The sequence below is a fragment of the Chamaea fasciata genome, unplaced genomic scaffold (genome assembly GCF_029207755.1).
Source record: "Chamaea fasciata isolate MVZ Bird 193981 ecotype frontalis unplaced genomic scaffold, bChaFas1.0.hap1 SCAF_6, whole genome shotgun sequence".
NCBI lineage: Eukaryota > Metazoa > Chordata > Aves > Passeriformes > Sylviidae > Chamaea > Chamaea fasciata.
The window spans coordinates 65,363,921-65,386,749 of NW_027094091.1; the positions used below are offsets into that span (position 1 = coordinate 65,363,921).

General features: G+C 39.2%; 1 protein-coding gene across 2 annotated transcripts; it reads right to left on the reverse strand.

The window, feature by feature from the left end:
• Window positions 1-5,716: 5,716 nt before the first annotated feature.
• Window positions 5,717-22,736, reverse strand: ABHD18 (abhydrolase domain containing 18). Of its 2 annotated transcripts, XM_066186667.1 has the most exons (14): window positions 22,646-22,736; window positions 20,443-20,584; window positions 19,767-19,875; window positions 17,112-17,196; window positions 16,498-16,598; window positions 14,725-14,803; window positions 14,548-14,634; window positions 14,041-14,066; window positions 12,066-12,204; window positions 10,272-10,361; window positions 9,889-9,990; window positions 8,626-9,001; window positions 6,453-6,615; window positions 5,717-5,803 (listed from the first exon to the last, which is right to left on the reverse strand). In XM_066186667.1, exons 3-14 carry the CDS (start codon window positions 19,856-19,858, stop codon window positions 5,752-5,754), a joined length of 1,392 nt encoding a protein of 463 aa, XP_066042764.1. In that variant the 5' UTR covers window positions 19,859-19,875; window positions 20,443-20,584; window positions 22,646-22,736; the 3' UTR covers window positions 5,717-5,751. The 2 variants fall into 2 exon arrangements, with proteins under 2 accessions (XP_066042764.1, XP_066042765.1); XM_066186668.1 differs by lacking the exons at window positions 16,498-16,598; window positions 17,112-17,196; window positions 19,767-19,875; window positions 20,443-20,584; window positions 22,646-22,736 and adding an exon at window positions 15,061-15,152.
• Between the last annotated feature and the right edge of the window lie 93 nt (window positions 22,737-22,829).

Consider the following 22,829-nt stretch of genomic DNA (forward strand, 5'->3'; position numbering starts at 1 on the left):
CCGCTCGCTGCCGAGACGCGACAAGCGACGGCCACCGCGACCCGCCGGGGCCACCGCCGCCGCCTGCGGAGGGACGGGCGGCGCTCCGGGCGCGCTGCCTCGGCCGGCCCGGCCCCGCCCGCGCGGGGGAGGGACCCGGGGCTCTCCCGTGCGCCGTGACCTCACGCGGCCGGGAGGTTTTCCAGCCCCTTTCGGACATTTCGGCTCTGCAGGCCTCGCCCGCACCTGCGCCGCGCTCTGGGTGTGGGCAGCGGGGGGACGAGCGCGTCTCGGTGGTGCCAAGCGGGCTCCGCGGGGCCCAGCCCCGAGAACGTGTTCAACAGGCGCGTGGGAACGTACTGGAGGTCCCAGCAGCGAGGGAATCCCGTATCGTTAAATCATTCCAACAGACAGGTACCTCTGCCATCCCACCGTCTCTCCTCTGACAGAAATCCCGCAGAAAAATCACCTCACGGCAGCACGAGCGCCCATTCCACGCTCACTGGTTATACCCACACCCCTGCCTCTGCATTATCCTACAAGCGCTACGGTCACAGGGTGAGGAAAGCCACCACAGGACGACATTAATCACCTCTTTCCCTCTTTGCCAGCTCCTAGTGCTCCCACAATTCTCCTTGATTACACCTTAAGACACCTGCTCCTCTCCCATTTCTTTCATTTCTCTCTCAGCCATGTTTTACTCCTTTTCTTACAAAAGATCTCCCAAAAAAATAACGCCAACACTTCTCTAATGAACTGAGCAAATTCCCAAATAGGCTTCTATAAAGCTAGTCAAATATTTTTGAAGTAGTGTCACAAATGAACAATTTTCCTGTGTTTTGCAGCAGTAAAATATGTTCTGTTCAGGGTAATGTTGTTCTCCGCGTAATGAGATCCTGTGGAGTTTTACCCCTTCATCAGAAAAAAAAAAAAAAAATCCACTGCAAATCAACCAAAAACTCAACAAATTCCTACCACGGCTGACACTTCAAGCACTGAAACATTTTTAGGATTATTCTGGAACTGTGTATCCAGTAGCAGATCAGATGACCTGGTGGAAGTCCAAGCTTACCTCAAAGCAAACCCTAGGTGCCTGCTGCTTTGTTCAAGGCTTTTGGAAATCAATGATGTGTTGTAGTACAGGCTTGAAATTAAAACATCTGCTACAATTGTTATGTGACAAGGAGCAAACCACATATACGTGTTAATGCACATTCCTCTAATTGCAGATTTCAGCTCCAAACATTAGAGGAATTTTCATAAATAGAGAAAAGCATCACTCCTGCTTCTAAGCATTTTTTGTACCAAAAGTGACAGGTGTTTTCTTTCAAAATTCAGCTCAAGAAAGACTACAAAAAGTAGAATGATTAAAATTAAAAAAGAGCAAATCTTCAAACCCTTAGAGGTATTTTTCTTTGATACCAAGAAATCCGATTTTTTCGGATGCCATAGATTTACCAATCAAGGATGTGCTGATTGCATGCATTCCTGAAAAAGGGAGAATCAGTCACACTAAAACAATTTCCATTTCTTTCATTTGGTCTCCCAGACTCAGAAGTTAAGCAGAGGTTAGAGTGATATGAAAGTAAAGAGGCCCTACCTATGTGACAGGTAAGAAGGGGATTAACCTCTTGTTTCTCTTTTTCCCATACAAGCGTCAGAAGATGAGGAAGCAGAGGAGTAGGCCAGCCAGAAATTTAGGAACACTACAGTGCAGGAACCTAAACAGAGCAGGAAACTAATTAAAGGCTAATTAGGGGGGGGGGGGGGGGAAGCACTAAAGTTGATCAGTTACATGGCACTTGAGAAGTTTTTGTCCACACTTGCTTTGCTAACTCTATAGGATGGAGGTTCCTGCAGACTTTGTTGGATGGAGTGGGACTGAAGAGGATATAAAAAGCTTTCACAGTTGCTAGGACTCATCCTTCACATTTTGTCCACTTGTATTATCCTCCTTGCTACTTTCTAGCAGTGTGAGTCAGACTTCTTTGGCAAAACTCTCCTTTAGGAACACAGTACTTAAAATGCTGGTGTTTCGAAAAGGGGCTGATTTACACCAAATGAAACCAAAATAATAACAATTCTTATTTATGTTTTAATGCTTGTGTTTTATCTTGTGTGGAAGCATCCAAGGCTACCAAGGAACACTGCAAATTCCAGGATTGCATGGAATAGCAGCGTTTTACTCACATTGGGTAAAAATTCAGGAGGAATTACATGGTTACAGACCTCCCCGAAGGAAGCTCCTTTCCATTCCTTCTAACTTATCATTAATGCCAAGCTGGCAGAGAACCTGACAGCCTGAGATAAAGAAACTTCCCTGCCCAACCAACAGCAATTCAGATCAACATTTTAAAAAAAACCCAACACAATTAAGAGAAATAATAAAAAAAAATACCTGCCTCAAAATGTTAGCAGCTATTAAGCAAAAATAGTATTCCGAGGATCCAAGGATTTTCACTTTTATACTGTTTACAGTATCTCCATTACAGGCATTTGACATTCCAGTAAGAAGTAAGAAAAAGCAGCAAGACTCCATTCCTTCATATAGTGTTTCCTTTCTGCAGACCTTTCTGGAGTAATAAAACACAAGTGATCTATCCCTATATCTATCTATCTATATATTCCTCAGTGGTTCCTTTTAAGTTGTTTGGGGGGGCGGTTTATTTGCCTTGGGGAAAAAATTAGAAAACGCTCCATCTGACAATTATTAGATGTGTTCTGCACTGGCAAGTGTAAAACTGGACTCACAATGGTATCTTAATTAGCTGACACAAGTTTGTTTTCTTTACTAGGTTTCTAGGCATGTAGAAAAACATCAAAGCAGCCCCAGTGTTTGTTGTGTGAAGCTTTTATCGTGTCCTGTAGATTACCTGCTCTCCTCGTGCTACAGCTCTGGTAGGAACAGAAGGGATTTCAGGATGACAGTGGGATGCATTTTGAACATCTATTAACAAGAGAGAAAAAAAACCCGAAACAACAAACCTCACATCTAAACGTTTTTAGGACTTTTATTGAAAAAATTTAAAACCAAAATATTACCAAGGCCAGTTTTACAATAAATTTAAGACATACAGAATGGTTTACCTGCTATAGGGAAGAAACCTTATTACAATATTTCTCTCATGCAACTCCTGGATTAAAACCACATTCTCATTTAACACCAAAATGGATTATTTATATTTTCTTAGAATTTAACCTTAAAATATGATTTAAAAAGTCAATTTTCAAACGGTTAAAAACATGTACACAGCAAGATTCCCCCTTCAAAGACCAGCTCCCTATGTCTGATAACTGGCAGAAACAGACCACTGAACTAATTTTTCCTTTTTTTTTTTTTGTTATTCTAACCTGAGAAATTCCTTAAATAATGCTTACTGGGCTTTCACATTTGGCAACACGACTTCAGTTACAGAGCAAAGTGCAACTCCTTATTCTTGTCAGAAACCAGCCTTTCACTGCTTGTCCCACAAGACCCTCTCAGAACCAGGAGTAGAATTTGCCCCAAAAGCCACTCTCACAGCAGGAGTGGTGTAAGGCCAAACCTCCTTCTGTGCCCTTTTGGTAAGTTAAACCTTGTTAGTAATACTATGGGGACACTAACCTCAGGATGCAGAGTTCCCATCAGTTGTGTAATTCCCAGTATTGTGCGCTTTGAAAATATTGACTTTGGCATGTTATACTTTGTAGCACAGTTGATTTTTTTTTGTGCTTACTCCTGGCCTTTCCAAAATCTGTCTTTTCTCTCTTGAATTTATTCAAGCCCTTTCCCTTGCCACCAGTTATCTCCCTTTCTCATAGCTGCAACAGAAGCAGGACACAAAGCACACAATTACATTTAAAATGTGAGAGCTACAAAAGCTGCTGAACAGCAGACTGGTGGTAAAGCACTCTTAGTTGATGAATATGCTTGTAAAGCCTGTGAATCTTTCAGTACGCCAGTCAAGACTTCAATTTTAAATTTGTAAACTTACTAATATTTCATTTCAAACCCTCCAAATATTTGGTGTTTAAATGTGCTAGTCACTTCACACTTGCTCCCCATATATAAAACCAATGCTGTCCAAAGAAATGATGAAAAACTATTTTGAAAGAAGCAATTTAACTCCCAACAGATTAGAACCTCTTCTGCACATTCATTTATTTTGTATGTTACATCGTTTGAGTTATTCAAAATCGTTGCTCTTCATTTTTATCTGAACACACCTTATTTTCAAATGAACAATGATTTCTTCACAGTTACTAATCCTGTCTACCTGATTAAAATTCAATAGAATATATAAACTGATCTTTGTTTGCTCCATACTCTGCCTACTAAAAACCTTTACTGTAACCACGGAGATCAAAAGTGCTTGACTGGGAAGGTGCAGAAGTCACACATCCTGAGAAATGGCTGGATTTTTCTGTTTGTTTCAGAGTAATCCTGGTAGTGACTGTACTAAATACTGAAGTGTTTCAGTTTTCAACTTCTCTGCAAATTTGTTTTAAAAGAATGTCATAGGAGATTACCACCAAAAAAAAGAAAAAAAAAAAAAAGAAAAAAAAAAAAAGAAAAAAAGAAAAAAAAAAAAAAAGAAAAAAAAAAAGATGTGGAGAGATACCCACACAGTTGGTATTTGACAACCTTTTATTCTACTCTAATTTGTTGGCTTTTTTGATTGCAAAAGAGGAAACAACAGACTTTGGATTTTCTTAAATGTGTTCAAAATCCAAGTTTCTTTATTTTTCCACCCAATTAAAAAAGACAAGTGTTGAAAAATAAGGAGCAAACCTAACTGTTGCAATAACCTTTAGTCTCACGTATCTTTTAAATTATACAGTGCAAGTGTATTTTGCATATCAGTGCTGAGTGCACTTTAGAAAGGACATCTGTTGAAGTATTTCCAACAGGTCTTTATAGCACCATATAATCTGCTGTCAGTTTAACTGCTTAGAATCAGCCAGTGCTTAGAAAGTAAAATGATGATACTCCATCTATCATTCCAAAAAAAGAGAAAAGAAATCTGGAAGCTTATGTTATTCAACTGAATGAATGTAAACAATTAATTACCAGACACTTGATTTTCACTTATTCCAGTTTTGTGAACCTGGTTGATGAATTGCTACATGAACCTTCTGTAATGGCACAGTTTAATTCAGTGGCAGGAGAACTTCACCGACGTATTGAATGAAAACGTCTCTCTCTCACTTTTCTTGCAATTGTCAAAGTCTCTCTTGGCAAGATGTGATGCTGAGCCTTCTGCTAAGGCTCATTTCCAATTCATAATTGAAGAGAAAAGCAGTGACAAACAGAAGAGGCTGAGTGCTGGCAAAGCCACGGTACAACACAGTAGGAAGAGCAAGGCCATGACGAAGCAAGAGGGAACCGAGATATCTGGAACAAACCAAAACGACACTAAACGCAAGAGAGCAGCTTAGCCCCACAGCACGTTTTACATTCTTCCAATACTTGATTGGTCTGTTTTCTACTGGCACACGATTCAGAATTTATTCAGAACTGAAGGAACACACAATCTGATTAGGCATGGAGTACATGAACCATTCATGCACTGACAGATGCTGCTGTTGTTTTTTCACAGGTAACGCTGAAGCAGCTGTGTCAGAATGGCACTGGGTTGAAATGAAAGCAATGCTGGTACTTTACCACTTCTGGTAATTGTTACCTACAACAGTCAGTGACCATCTGCTCAACACTACAAGAGGCTTGTTTTCCAAACATGAGTTCCAGTAAGCTGAATAACAAATGAGATCAGTCTGAATGCATTAGAAAGATCACATGGTGTATTTCTGGAGGAAGCGGTCAAACGCGTCGTAAATCGCTTGCCTGGAACAACAAAAAGACAAGAGATTTTGTATAATTTGGGAAAGGGCAGAGATAAGTGGCATCTTTCCTTATATCTACAAATATATCTACAAAGCTAGCATCACAATTTCAAAACAATGTTCAATAAAAATGTGGTATCAGGTGGTATTTTCCCCTTCCTTTATTTCTGGGATCTCTCACTTCAATCTAGTAATGTATTTACGTTTCAGGAATCAGTGGGACCATTTTCCAACTTTAATGCAAGTGGAAATGTAGATGGATTAGGAGTTTTCTACTCAAAACACATCAGAGACATGCAGAGCTTGAAACTTTTGAGCAACTATCATAAAAGTAAGGCTGAAGTTGTAATAAACTACTGGTCAGCATACATTGACCCAATATAGCGCTATTCTTTTTGTTGTTCCTTAGACTTCCAAAATGGTGTGTATAGTCTTCCTAATTCCCTGTATTTTAAAATTAAGAGCACAAGTATTTAACGTTTTGAAAACTAGAGAACTGCATTCATAAAACTGATTTACATAACTGTCTTTAGAAAATCAACACCTAATGTTACTAAGGCACGAATTCATGCAAGTACTACTTATTTACAGTCAAGCTCTCATTTTGATTCAATCTAAAATTTAATTTTAAACTTTTCTGTTCACCTTACCTGAAGAGTCCTTGTTTGAAGAGGTAGGCACTGACATGACCTCCTTCCAGATACCTGATTTCACACCCTGGCCAGATCTCCTGGAGGCTGCGCACGCCGGTGCGGGGAATGTACGCGTCCTCCTTGGCTTGTACTACTATGATTAAACTTGGGTCAACTGGAACTAAAGGAAAACAAAGCAAAAACTGAATTCATCTGTGGTAAGAAAAATAGAAAGACAACAGCTGAGATGTCTGTTGCCAAAATGCTATTTTCACCAAAAAAATAAATTATTAGAAGTTTTAATTAAATTACATGTTCTAAAGTCTCCAGCAGAATTCATCTGGTTTTTGATGTTACAGTAGTGAGGCCATCAGTGGAAAAACAAACTAACCTTACCCTTCCCACCCCTAGAGCAGAAATTCCTCAAAGACTTGTGAAGTTGACAGGAAAATTCTTCCCTCTTATCAACAAAACTCTATAGCATTCATGTCAGTGCTTTGAGAGTCCTTTTTATTGGCAAAAAAGAACTATGAAATTCAACAGAGTAGAAGTTTCATATATTTTTTTCCCCTCAGGGAGAAAAAAAGACAACTTTTCATACAAGAGGTCAGAAAGTACAGCCTATGTTCACTTTCTTTCCTGTTTCCTACATGGTTTACTTGCAACATAAAAATCCCAACATATTGCTATACATATTTATTACTCATAACCAGACCTGCACCAATCAGATTACTAGCAGGAATAACACCAATATGATGTTGAGAAAAATAGCACCAAAATCACGTTGAACACAGAACATTTCTCCCTTCAAAAAGAAAATATGTGGTATGTTAAAGAGTGACCAGCCAAGACGTCTGGCAGTGGGGTGTGACAAATAATTTAAACCCTTCCTTCTTTCATACTAAATTAAACATAGAGAATATGCAATGCTAAGATAAATTCAAGTCTTCCATTCAATTTTCCGTGAAATCTGAGCATTAGGCAGATTTTCTGAAGCTCCTCTCTGGCCTCACTCCAAGGATACCCTGGCAGGGGATGCAAAGTCTCCCAGAGAATGACGAGACCTGGGAGACTATTGACACAATGGGCTCCAACACTTTGACAAGTGCATCAGGATCACTAGATCCTTTTAAGTTTCAGGAGAGATCAGTGCTTAGCTAAGTGATACCTGGATTAAGTCTAGATAAACAAGAAAGTCTGTACATAGAATAAAACTAACAGGGCTTTTTCTGTCTACTGGAATAACTTTAAAAGCTTTAAGGAAAGCACTTCACTGGTACTCATCACAAAACATCTCTGACTAGCAGTGAAAGAATCTACACTAGTGTAGATTCCTTTTGTTGTGTGTTTCCTTTTATTTTTAACATTTGTTTGAACTTAAACACTTGTACCAATGGAGTACTGAATGCCAGAATTAAGAAATGAGGGGGCTCAGTATCAATAAAGCTTTGACACTAAAAGACAAGTCTGTCTGAAGTCAGAGCACGTTGTAGGAGGTGCCTTCAGCAGGTTCATGCACAGCACCATGAACTGCTACAAAAGGAATTCCGAGCCCCCACTCCAGGGGAACCTTTTAAGGCGGCTCTAGGGAGCAATCACTTGTTTGCCTTGCTGGAGACGGTTTGTCCTGAACGCCAAGGAATGCTGGACTACAGCTCCCCCTACATGCCATGTCTCTTCTGGGAAACAGTATTCACCAGCCTGCAGCAGCGCAGAAGGACCCTCAAAATATTTTTACTGGCAATACCATTCAAGCTTGGTGCTCAGCTATGCAGGCGACTTTCCATCTGAAGTCAGTATCAGATTTCTGCTTGAAAATCCTTATTAGCAGAATAATTAAGATTAAATCGACCTAGGTATTACTTACATCACACAGGTGTTTTCTTCCTTTAGAAATTTGCACTAACTCGTATCTGAAAAAACCCACAGCAAGGCAGAGGAGAAAAATGTGCAAAGATACTGAGAGGCAACCTTTTAATTAACTTTGTCATTAGTTGGCCATCAAGAAGGAACAGAAAAACAATTAGGAAATGGAGCAGTAAATAGATGCGACAGAATAATGCTCACAATATTTCCATATTTCAGCAAAGCTGCCAGCAGGTTTACACTTGGAGAATGAAGAAAATACCTTTCCCTCCACTGTATTTTATTCAGCTTTCCAAAGTGCACATTGAAACGAAGAGGTACATACCTGGGAAGTTAGCTACGTGGGTACATTCATCCATTACTCCCTTCATGAACATTAAGGATTCTCTTTGTAAAGTGTCACTCCTCCTGCTATTTATCCTGTGTCCTTGTGGGCTGGTTAAGTTTTTATTGCTGCTGCTACTGGTGGAAAAGGTTTGATTTATGCACGGCATTTTAGGAGCATCCTGCATTAAGAGTCTTTCTGAAGAGGCACTTAGAGCACTTCTGTTTGTGGCAAAGCTGTGAACAGATTCCTTGGATACAGTGTCATTCAAGGACTCAAAGCTGAATATTCTGGAAGTCACATCCATGTCTGCCAGACTGTCCACACTGTCAGGGAAGTTCTTCACAAAGTCTTGTCCCATCTTGAAAGAATCCGTCTAAACAAAGACAACAATTAAGAGTCTCTCCCTTAAACCAGTTGGTTAATTTTAAGATAAACTCATAACAATAATTTTTTAAAAAAATTAAAAAATACACTACCAGCACTGCTCGCTTTTATTTTCAGCTTGCAAGTCATTCAATTAAATTCTGATCATCATAACATCTTGATAATTTCATTCTACCTTTCTGTCAGTTTAAAAAAATGCAGGAGGTACTTACATACAAAGAAGCTTGCAATATAAACTATTGTTTTTCTTTCTATATTAAACTCTGAATTTGTAATTACAGTCATTTAAGCTTAAATGACCTAATTATAATAATAATAACAGAAAAATGAACATATGTGACCAGGTCTAATGTTATGTTTAGGACTGAAAAACTGACAGTCTCTAAATACTAGGGAGACACAAGCTGAACTTCTTTAAAAATGTTTCCTCTTTTCATTAGTGTTGCTGGAGTAAATAAGACTTAAAAATGGCAAGTGCCCAAGTAACAACTATCTGCAGCCCAGGTCCTCTTCTCCTGCTGTGAGGCATTAGAAAAAGAATTATCACAAAGGAAATAATCTTAAAGGGGGAAAAAAAAAAAGGCATTTCTCAGAATTTTGATTGAATACATTTTATGTTGTAGATTACACTAAGTGTGATCAAAGGAAAAACTTGTAGCAAGGGCTGCACTTTAAACTTGTTATACAACCAGAATATTAGTTTTGTTTCTCAGGTTTTTCCTTCAAAGACTAAATTTACCACAGCACAAAGAAACAACATGCCAGTATGTTCTAGCTAACAATTGTCTACTTTTAATGGAAGTAAAAAGAAGTTGCATTATTTGCAAGATTTGCACATGTAAATATTAACAGATAGGTAAAACAAACCATACTTACTCCACAATATTCAAGCATTTGAATGATTTCTTCTTCATACACAGTTTGTGTAAAATACTGTTTCTCCAGCTCTCTCCAGTTCACTGCCTTACTCAGCACACCCTGAGACAACGAACAAAAGCATTCAGTACACAAGTGAAACCCAGAGGTCATTCTAAAATAATGATACACGCAGGAAATTGACCTGCTCCTCTCCTGATTTTTTCCAGTGGAATTCTGTTCCCAGACAGCTCTCAAAATTATTGCACTCAAAGCACAAGCACATATTATAACACAGGACATGGAATGCCACCTCCCTTGTGGCCAGCCCAAACCTTTTAACTTATATTTCTGATCATAATCTAATCTATTAACAAAAATCTGGTTTGTAATTTGTTAATTACCGTAGTGAAGACTGCAGAGGCTGTTGACCAGGAGAGACAAGGAATCAATGGCAATGGTTTAGGCCAGTTTGTCACTGCCAGTGAAGCCATCTAGAATCAAAGGCACTTATTACACATTTTTATATTGAATTCACAATATGGTAAAAAGAGCTCTCTCCTCTACAATTTCTTTGTTTACATGGTATTTATGAAACAAGTGGTGCCAAAGAGTTAAGGACTGTGGCAGCTGGATATACTTTCACCTATTTAGAAGTTACTATCTAGTCTCCAGTGATTTTTTTAAAATAAACATTGCTCTGGAAAGGACTCACCTCAAGGCTGAATGGGATTTGGTTATAAGAATTCCCAATGGGATATTCACTAAATATTCCATTAATTACAATTACAATTCAATAATTTTATTTGTAATCCATTAATTATTATTATAATTATAAAACCTAATACAAGCCATTAGTTGTTTAAAAACATTATTAAAAAAACTTCTATAAAGCTTTCTACCAAGCTCTTGCAGGTTTATTTCAAGGCAAAGCAAAGAAAATCTATGAGAAGGACTATTTAAAATTTTATACTTCCAAAATCTGTATACAAGAAACAAAATTTGAAGGAAAAGTAATTCAACACGTTAAACACTTTTTCTGTCCTTTAAGTTTGAATTATTACTTTTGCATCAGTTCTCAGAACAGATTTTTGTGACTGTTCTGTTTATCCCAGAAAAAGCCAGAGCAAGTAAATCCGATGTACAGAATTCCATATATATGCTCTTGACAAGTTTTATTAATACAAAACACCTCGTGTCTGCTCTAGATGTTCTAATAAGTGGATTTTTGCAACTGAACTATAATTGTACTCTAATTATTTTTATTAATAAAAACTTACAAGAACACCACACATCTATGTTCTGATTCTCTCCAGTAGTAGAACTGAATCAATGCTTACAACCTTCCACTGTAAAACACACTCTGTAGAGGATCAGCATCAAATATCACTTAGTTCACAGAAGTTTCTGATTCGGCAGGCTGATGTTGTTTAAACCAGAGGTGCTCTGTACATTTATGACATTTACAGTTAGAAAGCTGTGCTTTAGGGCAATATTTTCCTTTTGGGAAACACAACCATTACCAACATTATTTACACAGCTCCTAACAAACAGAGTAAGGTATGCTGTTTTAATAAGCTTTGCACCTGTGTCTCACAGAGCTGTGATAATCTGCAGAGACACAAGCAGGAACATTTTAACTGTGTGTTTTTAGTCTTTCAAGCACCTTAGTGATACACTGCTGGTTTGGTTTGAGTATGCACATTGTTACCCACTTTAGCACAGAAATCTCTGATCAGTACCAATGATCACTGACACCAAAAGTCACCTCAATTTTACAACATGCCTACAAAGGGGGGGTATTTCACACAATGCATTAAAAGACAAAGGTTTAAGCAAGAAGAAAGGAGGGAAAGAGGGAGAATCAGCAATCGATCAGCACAGACTTTCTTTCAGCAAACATTGCTGCCCCCCACCCTTGTGGAAAAAAAACAATTATGTGAGAAGTTTATATTCTTATTAAGCCTGCTGGGAGATGGCTGACAAAGGGCTCTGTGATTTGTCAGTACATATTAAGGATTACACTAATTCAGCACCACAGAACATGAGAAGTGCCAACAATTTGTTTCTCATGACTCTAAGCGTTTATTTTAAAGCACTTCTGAGATCAACGCTGTAAAACAAATGATTTCCGTATGCTACATGATCAGATGACAAGTTAAAACAGAAATTACTGAAGAGGAGATATAAAAGCTTACATGTCCTCCCATGGATATTCCAGTCATCCCTAGTGGTCCATAGCCTTCTCTCTCTAGCCAGTGCAAAAGAGCTGCCGATTCTAGAATTAGAGCTCCTCCCATCACAAACAGGTCCGAGACATTTTTTAAACATGACCGTCTTTTCTCCCCAGAAAAGGAAAAGAGAGGGTTTATTTTTCTAAGATTAGACTCTGACAGTTCTTATCATTCTATACATACTTTTATACACAGCTTCATCACAACCCCAGAGAATTCTGGAGCTGAACTCCTGCTGATTCAACAGGAGGAAAAAGCAAGCCCAGATTTTCTGGCACTTGTAATTTTTCATCCAAATGGGGACTAGAAATAGGCACCTGCCTATGCTTTAAATGTGGTATCACTGACAGCTTGGTCTTTTGGAAACGATTACCAACATTAGCTCTCATTAGTAGCAATATTCTGTCCTGTGAAGTTGTAACAGATATTTTAGAAATAGAATCAAAGTGATACAGTCCTAGGCATACACTAGCTCGTTTGCAGAAACAAGGTGGGTTTTTTTTTCTTATTTACCTGTTTTACATCATTGAAAAATTGCACACAACATTTGAAGAGCAATCAGTATGTCAGCTTTGGAAGCACTCATCAGTGTCACTGTGAGACTGAAACTGTAAAGTGGGAAGTTTGTCACGGTATTGAGAAATTCAGGCAGTGCACTGCAAAGCACTAAAACACAGAAGACACACAAAAATAGTAGAAATCTATTTGGCTGAGCCATCAGAGGGACTCTAAAACTAATAGACCTCTAACTAGGGGAGGAGGACTGAGTATTTTCAGTAGCACAGGCAGGTTACAAAGGGTTCCTGGCCTCTCCTGCCAGAATGCCACCGTCACATTTGTGACACTCTGAAGCACAAGGACAAAGCTCACTGTGAAGTCACACAGAAATGAACATGGCTGTGCAGAGCAGCATTTACAGCAATTCCTTCCTACAGCTTCATGAGATTGCTCAGCCCTCTGCAGCTGCTGTGTTTATTGAACACTGTAACCTGTTACACTGGTGCTGTGTAACCCTCTATTGGAGGGTGACAATCACCTGCTGGGGCATTAGACTGAGCACCCCCCACCTTGAAACACTCCTGACACACTGGACAACTGGGAACAGAGTTATTTAATTTATTCTTCTGCATCAGGTTGCCCATAACTGGAAATTAACCCACCAATGGATGTATTCCAGCACATGTTTTCTCCTGTCACTTTCCTAGAATCCTACAAACAATGCTTCACTGTATCTTCTAGCCATGTTAAATGTCTGAGTTAGGAATAAAAAGGATTAAAACACCAACTCACATTTGGACTTTCAGAAATATTGGGAGGCTAAAAGCTTTGCCTCAGACACACATCCTGTTGAATTCTGATAATATGTCTGTGGTTTGGAAAATGTAAGAAGTAAAAAACCAAGACTGCCTAATTAGGCTTCCAAATTCCAATTTAAGAAACTGACTGAAGAAACAAATCCTGTAAAATACTGAATATTGCATAGCATCCTAACAACTAATCAACACTAGATTTATTCATGTCTGCAAATCCTTAAAAAGATCTTGAAAAAGCAAAATCCTAGCAATCATAATGGAAATAAACTATCTGAGCAAAGATTATTCAGAGCTGACTGAGATATAACAGCAACACTTGTATATGCAGTTGTGAGTCAGGAAAATAAAACAGCCCTGGCTTATACCCACACAAGATATTTGTATCCCACTCCATACTGCAAGTCCATCTTGTGCAAACTCTCCTGATCCCTGAGATCTCCTAACACAACACCCAGAGCACTTTAGCCAAGAACAGGCAATTTCACATTGGCAGGTTACAAGTGGTTTTTGAAATGTTTTTTTCTTAAGAAGCCATGAAAGTTAAGACAACTTTTAGCTCGAAAGAGGAAAAGAGAAAAGCGGTATTTTAAAAACACGGTATCCATAAATGTAACAGGAATACTTACAATTGATCCTTAGGTTTTCTACAGCCATGTAAAAGGTTCCAGTTAAAGAAAGTAAAATAGGCTTTATCAAAACTGGTCATTTAAAGAAAAATAGATGAAATAAATAATATGCATAAATAGCATGAATTAATTGAAATTTGGAATTTAAACTCCCAGTGTTTAACTGTCACTAAATTAAATTCAATCTATTTCAATGGTGCAGTTTGCAACATTTTACTGTTGTCAGATATATGGGTAGGAAAAAAGTGTAACCCGAGCTCCTATTTAATGAAACAGAATAAAACTGTTGTACAAGATGACAGAACAAAACTTACTTGTTTTTTTAAAAAAACCCACCCAAATCTGAAGTGGTAAAAACAAATTTCTCAGAAGTTACCTGAGTTACCATAGAATTGTGTTTCACATAATGGTCATAATTTTTTTTTCTTCTACCCACTGGATGCCAAAAAGTTGGTATTTTATGAGTGTGGACACTAGGAATAGCTGTTGTGTTTTCCACAAAAGGATATAGTAAGGATTTTCTAGCAGCAGGGAAGCCATGCAGGCTTCTTTAATCATTGGCCGTGCCATTAATGTGCGTCTCCTCCAGAAGTGCTAAAGGCAAGATGTACAAACAATAAAGGTAAAAAGGCAAAATTTGATGATTGAATTTCTCCATATCCATTTTACATTTTGCGCACTCACATGGTCTCCAGTGCCTGCTAAATGAATGCACACAGGTCTGTGCTTGCCATTCCATCTTCTGGGTATGATGAACTGAAACCTGTGAGAAATGAACACCTATTTTAGCAGAGTAAGAATATCTGTTAACGAGCTGCATCAAGAGGAATTAATTAAAAGAAACAAAACCAAAACAACAGAAGTATTTGTAACTCATGCAGGCAAACTGCCAGCAATTCAGCAACATCATTTTTCATGAACAGATTCAGCAAACAAAGGAATCTGAAAGCAGGACAGAAGAAAGGCCAAACAAGAAAAGGAGCCAAGATGAAAGATCATGTTCCTAAAAAAGACTACTACCTCATCATCACAATTTAAACTTTGTAGAGTGGGGAAATGCAACTTCAGATAATGAGCAGCCTAAACAAGCATGTTCCAGCTCTCCTAGGCATCATTGCTATTTTTCTCCTGAAGGCACAACAGCTGAAATTGAAGATTAAGATGGGCAATTAAAAAAAAAAAAAAATTAAAAAAAAAAATCAAAGCCCCAACATACAAACCATGAAATTATTCTATATGCTCAACATCAATCAATTAATGTCTTCTGCTGCTACTTACATACAGTCTAAACTACTGAAAAAAAAAATCCCTTCTGAGCCGCCACTATTTTCCCCACAAGATGGAGCACTGTTACCTACAAGAATGTTACACTTCAGGAAATACATTCACACCATCTTGAGGAAAATTTGTACAGCTTTTTGAAACTGTCACAACACTGGCCAAAGTAACAATTATCATAACTTGGCTACCAAGCACAAGAGAACACAGATAAGGAAACAATGAGTATATTAATTAGTTTGGTAATGTTACCAGACAGTTTGTTTCTTTAAGCAGTAGAGAGGTGGAACAGAACTGACTTCTGGACTATCAACCTTTTTCTCACAGTCCTCAATGTCACATCCTTAAGCACACATGTGAAAAACACCAACCAGTATTACTGACAAAATTTACATCATCAGTATCAACTTGAGCTGATGAACTTCTATGTTTATGTGATTAAACAAACCAAGTCTGGGGAAAAAAAAAAAATCATGACAGTTCAGCTCAAAACTAAAAGCAAACAGAAATTCTGCTCCCTTTGCAAACCCACTCCTCATCTGCAAAAAAGTGTTAGTGTGAAACCAGCACTGTTAGGGAACCTCCAGCTTTCTGTGAGAATACTTTGTTTTGTGTTGTTTCCTATTATGTGTGGTTTTGTTTTTAATTTGTTTGGTTTTGGGTTTTTTTTTTGTTGTTGCTGCTGTTGGTTTTTTGTTTTGGTTTTGTTTTTTATTTGCCAAGTAAGAAAGGAACCAGATTTTCTGGCTACATTAAAATAAGCTTGTTACTTTATCACACACACAGTTTTTGTATTCAATGGGACTGGAAAGCTGGAATGGCTCCTTCAAACACAACATAATATGCTTGGATATAAACAGCTTTTCCTGCTACATTTAAAACAATAACTGCTGTTCTTCATTTCCAACATCCCCCTCATTTGGGAAAAAAAACCCCAATAATTCAAAAAACTCAAGGTATTTCACAGCTTTGAGCAATATGATTTCTAAATTAAAACAAAACAAAACAACAAAAGTAGTATTTTGCTAGTGGATTTTTTAAGACATATCGTGCACTATCACATGAATAAGATTTTACAGATTGTTTGCCTTACAACCAATTAGTTGCACAATAAAAGTACTTACAGACCATTATTTCTCTGCAGCACAAATTTCAGAAATACCTCTTGGTTTCTCTTACCTTGCTACAAGAGACTCAACTGGCAGGATTCCTGGGACACAATGAGCCAGGGGGGAAATGAAGTGCCCCTCAAGGATTTTACAGTCTGATTGCCCCTCAACCTGCAGAAAGAATGGGACAATAGCAATAAATATTATGTCAGTTTTTAACTTGCTCTGAAAACAAAACTCTTAAAGTAGAATTTGGTATAGGATAAAATACTAGCCTAAATAACCCCAAAGCTGAGGCCTCCTCTGAAAAAATAGGGACACACGGTATCAACAGGGTCAAACCACTTTTTTTCAACTTTGCTTTTATTAAATAACCTTTTACAGGATTCAAAGCAAGGTGGAATGCTGTCCCATTTTAAATATATTCAATACCACAGATTAGGTTTTGAACCCTTTCTGAGTTTTAACATTTGCCACCTCACTGCCCAACTATTGTACTACTGGGGAAATAAAAAGGAAAAAAAAAGTGTCTGTACAGGCACTGCTTTAGTCTCTATTTCCTCCCATTCTCTTCTAGTAGCCTATAAAAGTAGCCTAGTGTTAAGTACCAAGTTATTTCACTTTATATATAAATATATTATAAATAAATGTAGTTAAATCACATAACTATTTATTTTGAAGTACCTTGTCAATGAACACTGGGTAATCTTTTGAAACCAGCGTCTGGCATTTTTCTCTGTTCCCAATAATCTTTCTGAACTCAACTATTCTGTTGAAAGGAAACAAGTAGAGAAGATTCAACTTTTAATCTAAAAAAAAAAGAAGAGACATATTTATATAAAATTTCAGGAGCTAAAGTAAGCCACAAACAAAAGTTATGAAGCCAGTTTTGCATTCACAGATTCAATCGGGCCACCATGGGGTAGGTAGCTACCATGGGCTGCTTTTAAGTTATTAAAAAAAAAAAGTCTCAGGTACCTTGCTGGGGAACAGAAAGCCAAGAGGCAAAGCTGGTTGCTTTCTTCTCTTACTTAAACGGGCTACAGAGCCACATAGAGTAAATTAAAAAAAAAAAAAAAAAAAAAAAAAAAAAAAAAAAAAAAAAAAAACCAACAAAGAAACCTCTTTTCAGAGGTGTACAGTGAGAGGACAAGATTACTGAAGGACATAAACACTGAAGAGGCAATGGTCGTGTGCTGCAGTGTAAGAAATCCCTCCTGGAACAAAGGGAAAGATTGCTTTCACAGTTAAGCACATAAAAAATAGCCCTGGGAAACTATAAATGATCTTAATCCTCAACGGATGAAGTGCCTTTCAAGTGAATGGGGTGCCAAGTGACTTGAAGAAATGAAGTCAGCTTTGTTTTCAACAGGGATTTTGACTTGATGCCCTCAAATTGGCCCTTTCAACCTTAAACACTCCATAACTTGCTCATTCCTATGCTCATAAATACACACTTTGCCTGACAAGGTAGAACAGTTTTGAGTGGAAAGTACAGAGGAATGACCTGTTCACCTCCCTAATACCACAGAAAAACCAAAGAATGGAGAGAAAATCCAGTTCATCACCACACACAAAAATAGCTCTACTTTATAACCTTTGCTTTTCTTATAGAAAACAGCAAGTGCATTAAGTATTTCTGAGAAAGTAAGGGAAAGATGTGAGATGTGGGTGTGGAGGGTAAACTAAACAGAGATGTTTAGTTTTATTATAAATCTTCTAAAAATACTGCATTTATGTATTTTTTTTCTATAGTTAGGTGGATACTGAAGCTAAATCTTGCCTCTGCTAAGGAATTTCAACCCTTGCTAATGAGCTGAGGACAAAGAGTTAGGATATTAACATTCATCACATCAAGAGTGTGCACACAAAAATTCAGATTAGGCAGAGTAGTCTGTCATTCAATCTCAGATAATGCCTGGAGTATAAAAAATTTAATAATGGAGTTTCACAGTGATGAATTAACAAAAATAAAACCCCTCCTCCCACAAATGTGAGGAGTCAGGAGGAGGCAGCATTCTTCCTTCTTCATCCAGGTGATGCTGGGGAACAGCTCATATTCAGCCCAGCTAAGGGCAACACAGAACAAAACTTCCCCTTTGCAGACCAGCAAGCTTGCCTCCTGCTTCCCCCACCCCTTTTGATGTGGTGGGAGAGGGTTTTTCCCCTGCATGAAGAAGGAGGAACTGTAGCTGCTCTCAGTTACCAGCAGCAACACTCCCCTGTTGGCATTTGGTGGGTGTGATCACCCTGCAGAGCCCAGGCAAGCCTTGCACTGGTGAGCAGCAGCATCAGAGGCTCCCTGTGTAGAGACACCCCTGGAAGTGCACAGAGATGGAGATGGGACACTGAAACTTCACTGTGTCCCCCTAAGAGCCCAAAAGGCTCTAAAACAGAAGGGTTTGGTAACATTAAAATGTCCCATTTTGGATACACACATGGAATAAAATCCAGAAATGCAGGAATCAAAACAAACCCCACTGGTTTTGGTTATTCCAATCAAAGCCAACATTCTCATTCTGCAGGAAACTCTGCTGCTTAAGAGAAAAAATCAACTGAAGAGAGACACAAAAAGAATCCAAGTGCCATTTCCAGATCAGATCTTTCACGTGGACTTTAAAAAAAAAAAAAAAGCTCCCATAAAACTCCACTGCTATCCAGTGCACAAAATTTTATTTCAGTAGTTTTCAAAGTTTTCTTTATTGATTTTCATATACACAAGAGTGAGCTTATTATATGCAGGTTTATCATTTCCTGTTTAAATACTGCACAATGCAGAATATATATATTGTCACTCCATTTTTATACTTAAGAAATACAAATGCTCAACTTTCAGCTGATAATCTCAATAATAACTAATAAAAAGAATCAAATGCTTAAAAATTAAGAGGTACTTCCATTTCTTTCTTATTTTCAGGACATCTACAAAGCATGAGTTTACTGCTTTGGGCTGTGAGAGAAACTTCTGATCAAATCTTACACTTTTAAAACTAGGAAGTTACAGAAAGATAGCAAGAGCCACTTTAATGTTAAACAGAAACAAGTCTTCTGCAGAAATTCATCAAGTTCTGTCTTGGAAGAAAATGCTGTTTGAAGTATGTCATCAGATAAACATAAGTAAAAACATAGTTGGACACACAGACATTCTCTCAAGAGCCTCTTTTTTTAAATCCAGTTACTCCCTTGGCATAGAAACCCACGATCTCTTGAACAGAAACAACTTAAACACTTTTGGTATTTTAAATACAGGATAGCAATTCCTGTTGCTACCTCAAGGGTTGTTTTTTTTTTTCTTTTAATGTAACATATCATTTACGCTGTTACTTTTTAACAAGTCACCTTTTCAGATCCTCTGGCTTTCCCCATCCTCTGATGAAAAGTTTGGTGAGGAGAAGCTTTCTGTACAAGACATCTAATTTACTTACACCCATTAGCAGCACACTGTCATCTAGGGAAAAAGCAGAGGGAAAAGCAAGGCAATGAAAGTCTACATGAGTGGCAAATTCATGGATTGTAATACAAAGGAATGTCTTATTCTGGTTTCTGCATTAAGGAAAAGCCATCTAATGTATTCCAGGAAAGTTAACCTGGCTGTTCAGGTCAACTCTTTTCATTTTGGACAAAATATAAAGGCAGTTGATACAACATGCAGGAATTTAAAATGTTAATTAAAATCAGATATTCATTACACCACTGATGACAAGGCAAGACTACATCAAAACCACATCTTCAGCCAGTCCTAACTGTACTTTACCTGAAGTGATTAAACAAAGAGCAGCACTGATCTCTGTCCCCTCAACAGAGCCACGATGGCAAAACCCTTCAGTCAGTGTGGGCTGACATAAACACATCTCAGAACGGAGCTTGAAACAATGCCGGGGTTTAAACCACCAGAAGACTTCACCTCCTTCAAAATCCTTGCCAGGGTCATTTCTCTTTCAACAAATACACCAAACAGAGCTAAATCTAACAAGATTTTAGGCAAGCTGAGTATTATTTGTAAAGCAATACTTACTGAAGTGAACAGGGAGCCACTGCTGAGCTCTTCCAACGAGGAAGAAGAAGAAAAAAAAAAACCCCAAACACTACTAAAAAGGAGAATTTAAATCTGGTTTCTTGGTCAGTGGGATACAGGTTACTCAATTAAAGTCCAGGATCTGTGTACACCAAAGAAAATAACAGAATTATTAATCAAACACTTCATTAGTAAGTTCACTTCAGGCATTTTCTGGTATTTCCACATCTCCCCCATACTAAATGTACTCAATAATCTCCTCACACTCCAAAATAGTGTGATTTAATTTGTGGGTTTTCTGCAATTTTATTTTCATCCAAAAGCACTTATTCTGCCACACTCCAATAAGGCGGTTTTTAAAAAGAAACTTGTTTGACATTAACAAGGCAAAACCGTGGTCAGATTAACAAAAACATCTCTCTGCACTTCTAGAAAGCCAACATTTAAGAATCAATGTACAGAAAAAAAAAAACAAACCCAAAAAAAAAACTCTTTAACACCTAGAATAAATTACTATCAAAACAGAAATTATAGGCACTTGAGTTTTAGAACAAGCATGCTAGAAAGCCACAATGGCTCTGGGATGGTTCAGTCATTACAGGGGAAAAATAATTACATGAAATGAACAGAAAGTCATAGTGTTTTAAAAACATGAAGATGTAGATTTTGCTTTGAGTCCAAAGTCTGGCCTAACAAGCTCTCTGCTGCACCAAGGGAGTGCCAAAACAACTTTCTAGGCAAGTACATTATAATTGAATGTAATATTGATTGAGGCAAAAGCGTTGCCTCATCCTCTCTGCTGCTCCATTGATGGAATGGAGACTCTCAAGTAACTTGAGATATTTCAATTAATCAGAATTGAGATAAAAGTACTACTGGAAAGAGTACAGGAAACATTAAAACAAATTTTAAAAAAATATTCCTAGTGTGTGAAGTATGCTGCATAGAACTTCTCAGAAATACCATTGAGACAAAAAATTTGGGAGACTGGCCCCTACTGCATCTCTGTACCAAAAGGGCAGGACATGCTTCACTCACTGTCCATCCACGCCTACATGTACGGCAAGACAACCACAAACACTTCTACTGCCAGGAAAGGCAAATCCAGCTGCTGGAAGCTGGAATTTTATCATTTCACATCAACAGAAGTATTTCAGCAGCGAGGATTTGAAATGGGTGAAAGAATCAGGAAAGGGCTGTTGCAGAACGAAACTTGACAGCACACACGGCACATCCCGATCCCAGTGTGAGGCAGCTCAGCTGGAAGCAGTGACCTGACAAAGATGCTCTGGAGCTGTGTGGCCCGAGGGGCAGGATCTGTGTTAAGAATCTTGAATGAATATATTAACACAGAAAGCTTTACACAGCGCGATCTGTGAATGGAAACTGCAGCGGATACAAAAGCACACTAAGAAGAAACATAGAAACACACACATAAATTCATGCAAAATCCAGCACATAAAAGGTCAGCTGTTGCTTTTTACCCCTGCAAACAGCTCCAGTTACGAGAAAAACACCCCTGGAAAGAATACGAGGACTTCACTCAAGGCCCACAGTGTGGTTTCTATTCTATACATGGACGTGAGGAAGCACCCACCCAGCAGCCAACCTGGAAAAACCACGGAGGCTCTGTTTGAGAAGGCGGAGTTGCCAACCTCCCTACCCTCCCTCTCTATTTAAAAAACCTCTCTTACAATGAACGCCAGGTCCTCTTCTCATAGAAGAAATGACTGCTTGAAAATCAAAGCAATCATAAAGCAGTCCCGGCAGGGCAGACACAAAGCCCCGCAATAACTCCAGAAAACGGGATGGACACACAGGAGCCGGAGCATAAACAACGGGGCCTAAAGCAGGGCTGCGAGCAGCTCCCTGCACACCTGACCCGAGCCCTCGAAGGGGGCAGGTGGGACCCCCGATCCCAAATCCCTGCCATCCTCCCCTCCAAGCCCGCCCGGCGGGACCCGGCGCTGCCCCAGCGCCCGCGGGCAGGGGCGGCGGGAGGCGGGACACGGCCACGGCCACCGCGGCCCCTCCGCCCCCGTCGGCTTCCCCGCGGGGCGGGCAGTGCCGTGAGGGCGAGCCGCTCCGGCAGCCCCTGCCCTCAGCGGGACCGCTCCGCCACCGCCACCGCCACCGCCGCTCCCCGGGCGGGCGCCACGGCCACCCCGCTCCGCCCGGCCCGCGAAGGTCACCCGCTGCTCACCCAAAGCGCTGCCGGCGCTGAGACACCACATGGGGGGGCAGGAGCGGGAAGCGGAGGAAGAAGAGGAGGAGGAGGAGGAGGAAGGGAGGGCGAAGGGCGGGACGGGACGGGACAGGAGGGGACGGGACGCGCCTCACGCGCGCGGGCCAGGCGAGCGCGCGTGCGCGCGCGGGACACTCGGGCG

Excerpts from the sequence above, each read along its gene's own strand:
- ABHD18 (XM_066186667.1), bottom strand. The coding sequence starts at position 19,858 with ATGGGTGTAAGTAAATTAGATGTCTTGTACAGAAAGCTTCTCCTCACC. Across the intron at positions 12,205-14,040 it reads AGAAAACCTAAGGATCAATT|ACGGTCATGTTTAAAAAATG; the intron begins GTAAGTATTCCT and ends TGGGGAGAAAAG. Across the intron at positions 9,991-10,271 it reads CCTCTGCAGTCTTCACTACG|GGTGTGCTGAGTAAGGCAGT; the intron begins GTAATTAACAAA and ends TCGTTGTCTCAG.